The 7,813-nt window shown below is 37.0% G+C and overlaps 1 protein-coding gene and 1 pseudogene across 2 annotated transcripts in view; both read right to left on the bottom strand.

The window, feature by feature from the left end:
• The window catches only part of Exoc2 (exocyst complex component 2), a 185,990-nt gene that overhangs the window by 141,897 nt on the left and 36,280 nt on the right, over positions 1-7,813 (bottom strand). The window contains exon 5 of the mRNA XM_013016607.1: positions 382-837. Within this exon, the coding sequence (XP_012872061.1) occupies positions 382-837 (456 nt within the window). The remainder of the gene's footprint in view (positions 1-381; positions 838-7,813) is intronic.
• Positions 381-769, bottom strand: LOC105985991 (annotated as a pseudogene). Its single transcript, XR_001175090.1, has one exon. The product of XR_001175090.1 is annotated as a transmembrane protein 230 pseudogene (transcript).

Genomic DNA, 7,813 nt, shown 5'->3' on the forward strand with positions numbered 1-7,813 from the left:
CCACTTGCTATAAGAAAAAAATCAACAATGAAGACTATTTAAAAGAGATGTTCAACTCGAAAGAGGGTGTTAGTGGTAATACTTTCCACTATAGAATAATCTCCTGCTTTACTGGACAATTAATCTTACTATTCTTTCATTGTGCATATTCATGTGGAAAAACTTGAGCTTTGCCAGGGCCAGAACATGCACAGAGTATGTCCTAATTAGTTAATTGTAAGCTTAGTGAACATTTTTGTGATGGACTCATAGAATCTGGCTATTGTTTTGCTAAATATCCAAAGTACAGAATTCCTCAGTGCTTAGCTATAGTTCTGTTCAATATCTTAAAGCTGGATGCAGTCACATTGTGACTCTTCTCTTCAGGACTGAGATGAATGCTAGTCATCAAAGTCTGGGATGTCATCATAGGAGTAACCCCGGTAGCCTTTGGATACATAGTAGGCTATGCGCAAATGGTAAAATCCTGGCAGGAATACCAGAATGCCAATAATCAAGACAGGAACAGCCCGGTCTGCCCCCCCTTTGCTGATGTAGCCCGACAGCAGGAGGGAGCCTATGATAATGAGAAAAGCTCCAATCAAAAACAGCACTGTGGCAAGTGCAATGGCCTTATAAGGGATCTTAGGCGGGCTTTTCTTAAACTGAAGGTCAATGTAGCCATCATCTGTGCTGGAAAGCCGTGAGTATTTTACTTTACTACTGGGGATTCCAGTAGCTAGGTTGGTACGAGATGGCATCATAACACAATGACACAGCTGCTGTTGTTGCCAACCAAGGCTGCCGGGATGCATGTCACACACCACCTGCGGCGCCCGCCCAACTGCTGCGCCTACCCTTGCATACATTCTTAAGGTGACTTGTGGGCCAATTCATTTACATATTCATGCAAAGACTAAGAAGAAAATAGAAAGTCCTTCTGAGTCCTTCAGTAATGGTTTGTGCTTTCTGCCCAATGGGTATTAAAATCTACTTGAATCTGTGGGAATTTCCATGGGTTCCCTGAAACCTGCTCTTGGGGAGCTCACTAACCATGATTTTTTTTTGATGGATTTACTTCTTACTGCTGCTGCTCAGACTGGAGTTGTCTTGCTGTTTTACTGTCATTTACTCCTTTTGGAGCTAGAAGCAAGAGGCCAACCTCTCAGACACAAAGCCCACTATCCCCATTCTTCACATGGTTTCTATGTCCCACAGCTACAGGTCACACTGTCATAGGGACTTCAGGAGAACATTCTCACCAGGCCCACATGGAGAAGGTCATACATCTCCATCTCCACCTCTACTCCTTTATAGCCCAGAAAGGCTTTTTCCTATGAAAATGCTCCCCTGCACTTTGTATTTAAAATTCACCTGATTACTAAGCTTAAGTCACTTATTTTCAGTATGTTATTTTTACAAACAAAACTTAGTCATATAAAAAGGAAACTTCTAATGAATTTTGAGGTCTCTAGGAGATAACTCTCCTATCGCAGAGATGGCCCACTCCATTTCCCATTGACTCTGGGAGTAGGATATGTCTGGCCACATTCCTTGGCAAGGGAAGACCACAGCATGGTGAGGGTCCTACATGCCCAGCAACTCATCTCTTCAGCATATTCACATGCATCATAGACAGAGCAAAGATGTATGAGAAAAGGGCAGCCGATCCTGAAACTGAACTTGATATGAACAGAAGTGGTTAAGGAGGCCAAGTACTTCTACCAGGAAAAGCTATACACTAAGAATTCAAGAACTGGCCCTCACTCTTTCTGCAACTTTTTGCTCTGAAATGACCAGGCAGAATTTGAAAAGTACTGCATCTTTTGTTGAAAATATCCAAACCTTCATCCCAGAAATTGTTTATTCTTATTAAGTTCTTATTGAAAATATTACAGCTTTCTCTTAACCACAACTATTTAAATTGGAAGAAAAATACCTAGACCTAAACTAGGAATTAGGATTGCAAAAGGCAGAAATAATTTTCAAGATGACACAGAAATGTCAAACATCTTACCGAAATCACATGTCAACTCCAGGCCAAACCTTACACACACAGAGACACAGACTACTATTAGGAGATGCCAGTGATAACAGCAATCCCTCTGATACTCTGGGCCTGCTCTGCTAGAAGAATCTACATAGAACAGGAGCCAGCAAATGAAGTAAAACTTTTTTGTTGCTCTTTGTAGGGTGACCAAGTTTTGAGCAGCTATGTCTGAGGAAAGATCAACTGAAGCCTTCCTCACGGACGATCACCATACTTTTCAGCAGCCAGAACAAATAACATCTTTTTGCTATGACATAATTATGTCCAGTTTCAACACTGGGAATTGTTAATACCATTTTACAATTATGAAGGAAACCAGTTTTCTACTGAGTGCAGCAGAACAGCAAACCCTGGTTCCTCAAATCACAGTAGTATGACTAAGTCACTGTCTGCCTATCTTGGAGTCTGCCACCTTTGGAGTTTGTAGACTATGAAAAGAAAAATGTCCTTGTTGTTCAAGTCAAATTAATTTTCATTTTCCATTACTTGCAGCAGAAGGTATCCTGACATAATATTCTACCTCTAAATATAGAACTTAAAATGCTATTGGTTCGTGTATTTACCTCAAATAAATGTGAAATATATGGCTCAGAAAATAAAAAAGCAGAAAATGATTGACAATGTATTGAATCTCTATGGGGAAGAAATGGCAAACTGCACTAGACATAGGGGTATTTACTACGGAGCTGAAGGGACAAGGGATAGAGGCGCACACAATACACTCAATCCCTACTTAGCCCAAGTCTGGAACAAGTGGCTACATAGCCTTGCAGAAGATAATTCACTTCTCCAAGATTATACTTATTTGTAAGGATAATGAGATCATAGTATATTCTCCTTAGAAAAGCTTTGAGGATTAAAGTAGAAATGGATAGAACTGTCTGACATAAAATAAATGCTTCAAAATCCTATTTGCAGTTCATTTTTATTAATGATGTTTATTTATTATAGATTGTTTGCTTAAGTATTGTTACACTTGGTCCTCATCACAAGCAAATTAAATATCCCACTTTACAGATAAATAAGCATCCCTCTTGTGACAGGTCGCTCTTCAACATTTGACCCTGGTGCTTCTTTTGGCAATACAGGAAGAGAGACTTATATACGAAATAAAAATGCAACTACAAATCTAGAAATGTAAAAATTCAGGGGAAGAGTAGGAAGGGGAGTGAGAAAGAAGAAAAATGCCAGTGGTCTTCTTCATACTACATCAACATTACTAATGAAATGTAGAAACTTAAAACTTAAATGTGTGTTCATAACTACTACAGTTTAGCCTTCCAAGTGACCTGATAACTCTGTAAGAGCAAAATATTCCCTCAGTTCAAATTAAACCTCCACTTTTAATTTACTAGCATGGAGTGAGAGATTGAAAACAATATATACTCTCCTATGAAAACTCTGAAAATACTTTCATTAGAGAATCAAAAACACTCTGCTTTAGATTCTGACAACTCTTGCTAATCACTAAAAAAAAAAAATGTTTTCCATTAGATGGCAGTGTAAACTCAGATTTAAACATTCTAAAAAAGGTTAGTCCCAGGCATGAGTTTAAGATAGACATAAAGCTAACATCTGCAGTATTGACCAAGTAGCTAGTGAAATGACAAATCTAGGTGGGAAAACAATCTAGTTCTTAAAATGCAATGAGGCCTGGTTGCAGTTGGGTGCTTTGTTTACAGTATAGGAAACAAGGCTGGGAAGGTGGCTCAGTGGTAGAGCGCTTGCCTTGCATGCATGAGGCCCTGGGTTCAATTCCCCAGCACTACATAAGCAAAAAGAAAAAAGCCAGAGGTGGCGCTGTGGCTCAAGTGGTGGAGCACTAGCCTTGAGCTGAAGGGCTGAGGGACTCGCCCAGGCCCAGGGTTCAGGCCCCACGACCGGATCCCCCCCCCAAAAAAAAGAAGGAAACAGTGTATTTGATATGACTATACAGTGAAAAAAAAAAATCTGGTGCAAAACTAGTAAAAGGGTGATGGTATACTCACTTCTTTTAGCTTCAAATTTTTAGCTATACTATTTATATTTGATTGTATTAAATACTGTAATTTGGTTTGGTTGTTTCCTTGTATTTTTCATTACAATTTTATTATCATTAAACAAAGGGGTCTCAATTCAACATGTCAGTTTATGAGTATAATACATCTTGATCAACATCATCCCTTTCATCATTCTCCCAAATCTTTCAACACCCACCTATTTCCTCAACTTTTTCATCCTTTTTAAAACTTTTTTTAAACTGTGCTACATTTTCCAGACTTAGGCATTGTATCACAGCCACAGCTCTAATTTTACAAAATTTTGAAACTAAATTCAAGGTTCTTTTCTTCTTAAATTCCTACTAAGAAAAGTGGCCACTTTTTTATTTCTGTTGGAAAGCCAAACTGATTAGAAGAAAATAAGATGTACATCACAATAAAACCTATATAGAATTGGTGCATTAAGTAGCCCTCAAGTCACAACTTAAAAGAACAGTTGTAGCTTACAAAAACAGAGGCAATGCTTCATTTTCCAGTCCAAACTCCAAAATTTGCAAATACATATTAGTTTCAAGAAATAAAATCTAATTAAGGCTCTAACTGATTATGAACCTATTTGTAACTTGTCAGTTAAAGTCTCTATTAATTGTTTATTTAAAGTATCTGTCAATTGAAGCTATATGAGAATATATATATTTGCAGTAAGAATAATAAATCAGGGCTGGGAAGGTGGCTCAGTGGTAGAGTGCTTGCCTCGCATGCCTGAGGCCCTGGGTTCCATTCCTCAGCACCACATAAGCAAAAAAAGGAAAAAGCCGGAAGTGGCGCTGTGGCTCAAGTGGTAGAGCACTAGCCTTGAGCTGAAGAGCTGAGAGACAGCGCCCAGGCCCAGAGTTCAAGGCCCCACGACCAGACCCCCCCCCCAAAAAAAAGAATAATAAATCAGAAATACAAATACAAAATGATGAGACAAAGGACAAAGGGTGAACTAATGCAACAGTGATACAAGATACTATTTTGGAAATGAGCTTTACAACTTCGGGGGTATGAGGAAGAGGGAGAAAAATGAGGGAGGGGGTAACAATATTCGACAAGAAATGTATTCATTACCTTATGAAACTATTACCCCTCTGTACATCACCTTTACATAATATTAAAGTCAAAAAAGACCGTGAGCTAGATTCAAATCCAATTAACTCAAATTAACTACTAATAATTAACACTCTGAAAAAGATTTAACATGGACTTAATTTTTCTCATATTTACAATGAGTAAATGTGGGCTAAGAAATTATACAATGTGTTCAACTCTGAAATTCCATGAGATTTTAAGGCAATTCTGATGCTAAGAAATTACAGAATGTGTTCAACTCTGAAATTCCATGAGATTTTAAGAGCAATTCTGATGTTTCAAGGCCTTTTGCATTCTTTAAATATGAAATTTTTAAAAAAGCAATACATATCTTTTACAAGCAGATCCTAATCTCAATTTAAAGTCAAATTATTTTTTCTGAGTAATTAGTAGTATTTTCACAAATATCACAGCACCATATTTGTAAAGCAACTGTTAAAAATTTAGAATACAAAGGATTTTAACAGTCAAAAGTGGCCAATAAATGCCAGTTGTTAAAACTTGTGGACTGAAAGACGACAGCCTGCATGCTGAGTCCACCAATAAAATATTATTAAATCCTAACACCAACAATATTGTGTTACTCTCATTTGCTTTTTCATATTCAGATATAGCAGCCAAAACACAACAGGTTCTTCACTATTCCACTTTGTACCCGACTCTCACCCATGGAAGATGTCCATAAATACTCTAACAAAGGCCTAGGCCCCATGTTAATTTCATAATTCACAGGACCACAGTGATTCTTTTAAAATAAGCTTTTATAATTCCTCAAACATTCTTCATTAACACTTTTCAATCAAAAAATATTATTAAAACCCTATTATTCTTTAGGTATTGTTTATTCAGACTCTCCTGCCTTTTAATTATAAAAGAAATGACATTAATTTAAAAAATCTGGATTTTAAACTGAATGCAACACCATTCTCTACAAAGACAAAAGTTTGTATTTAAAAAATGTTAAGTAGGTCTGGAGAATAAAATCTTCAACAATATTTTAGTCTGCCTTTCCTTTTCTTTTCTCTGAAACAAGATTTCTCTATCTGAGCTATGAGTATAACTCAGTGTAGAGCATATGTATAACATACACGAGGTCAAGAGTTCAATCTCTGGTCCCATCAGGAAAAAGTAAAAAAAAAATAGAAACAATTTGTCTGAGGTAAAAGAATACAAAGGAATACAAAGACTTTTTAAAAATATTCATTTTAAAACACAAAAAAAGCATCTAGAAAATAATTATTCCTTGTTCATAATTGTTCATTTTCTCCTTGGTTTCCATTCTCTCTGTTGCTATTTTCACCTTTTCCTTTCCTTTTTAATATGTATTTTTATTATAAAGATACTGTACAAAGGGGCTATAGTTACATGAGTAAGGTAATGAGTACATTTCCTATGAGCATTCTTACCCCCTCCTTTTTTTCCCCTACCATCCCTTCCCTCCCTCCCCACCTCCCCAACTTCTCCCTCTCCCCCGCCCCAAGCTGTAAAGTTCATTTTCAACTTAGTGTCTTGTACATCCCATTGTTACAATGGATCAACCTGTATCCTTATTTTACCATTTTGTTATTTCCCTTCCCCTCCCCAAATTAGAAAAATGTATATACAAGATGCACGGCAATGGAACCAACTACAGTGAAAACAGGGGTTATAACATGGGGGAAGTCGATGAATGGATCAAGAAAATGTGGTGTATCTATGAATTCTATACCTCCATCAGAAAGTATGACACCACCCCATTTGTTAGGAAATGGAAAGATTTGGGAAAAAATCATATTAAGTGAAATAAGCCAGGCCCAAAGAAACATAGGTCCCATGATTTCCCTTATTTGCAAAAACTAGTATATGTCTAGCACAAGCAGCAAAGGTCAAAAGCTATGTATATATCACCTTTTATTTTCTTGCTTGCTGGAATGTCTATCCTCTTTCTTGACAGTAAAATTTATTAAAAAAAAAAACTCAAAAATGGACAGAAAGATCCCGGGAAGTCCTTTTCCTGTCCTGAGAACATGCCCAGAGTTCTCTGATGCTATGGAGCTCTTTCCCAGGCAGTAAGGACACAAATGCTTACTGCCCAGTAGAAGCAACTGCTCAGTACCTATCAACATTTCTCACTGCCTATTCCTTCCCTCTTCACTTTCTTCTGAACTAGTTTTAGTGTCTACTGATCTCATATTAATCAATGAGTTGAATAAAAGCTATATTATCTATTCACTTGTTGTATGTCATAATTTTATCTTCATCAAAAGTACTCTTCAAAATTTTACATTTTTCATGGCTAACTAAATAGTACTGAAATTTAAGTAATGATTTAAAAATTTTGTTAATACTATCCCTATATTAATTACTTCTTAAATAAATATGTATGAGGCCATTTTAAAATCTGAGTATAACTTATTACTCTGAAAACTTAAGTCATTAAAAATATTATTTCAAGCCAAGCACTGGTTGCCCATACCTGTAATCCTAGCTACTCAGGAGGCTTGAGATCTGAGGACTGAAGTTCAAAGCCAGTCTGGGCAGAAAAAGTCCATGAGATTCTTATCTCCAATTAATCACTAAATAGCCAGAAGTGGGGGTTGTGGCTCAAGTGGTAGAGCTATATAGCCTTGAGCAAAAAGGCTTGGAGTCAGTTCTAGAGCCCCAAGTCCAAGCCCCAGGTCAAGCACAAAATAAG

The sequence above is a fragment of the Dipodomys ordii genome, unplaced genomic scaffold (assembly GCF_000151885.1).
Source record: "Dipodomys ordii isolate 6190 unplaced genomic scaffold, Dord_2.0 Scaffold32, whole genome shotgun sequence".
Classification (NCBI taxonomy): Eukaryota; Metazoa; Chordata; class Mammalia; order Rodentia; family Heteromyidae; genus Dipodomys; species Dipodomys ordii.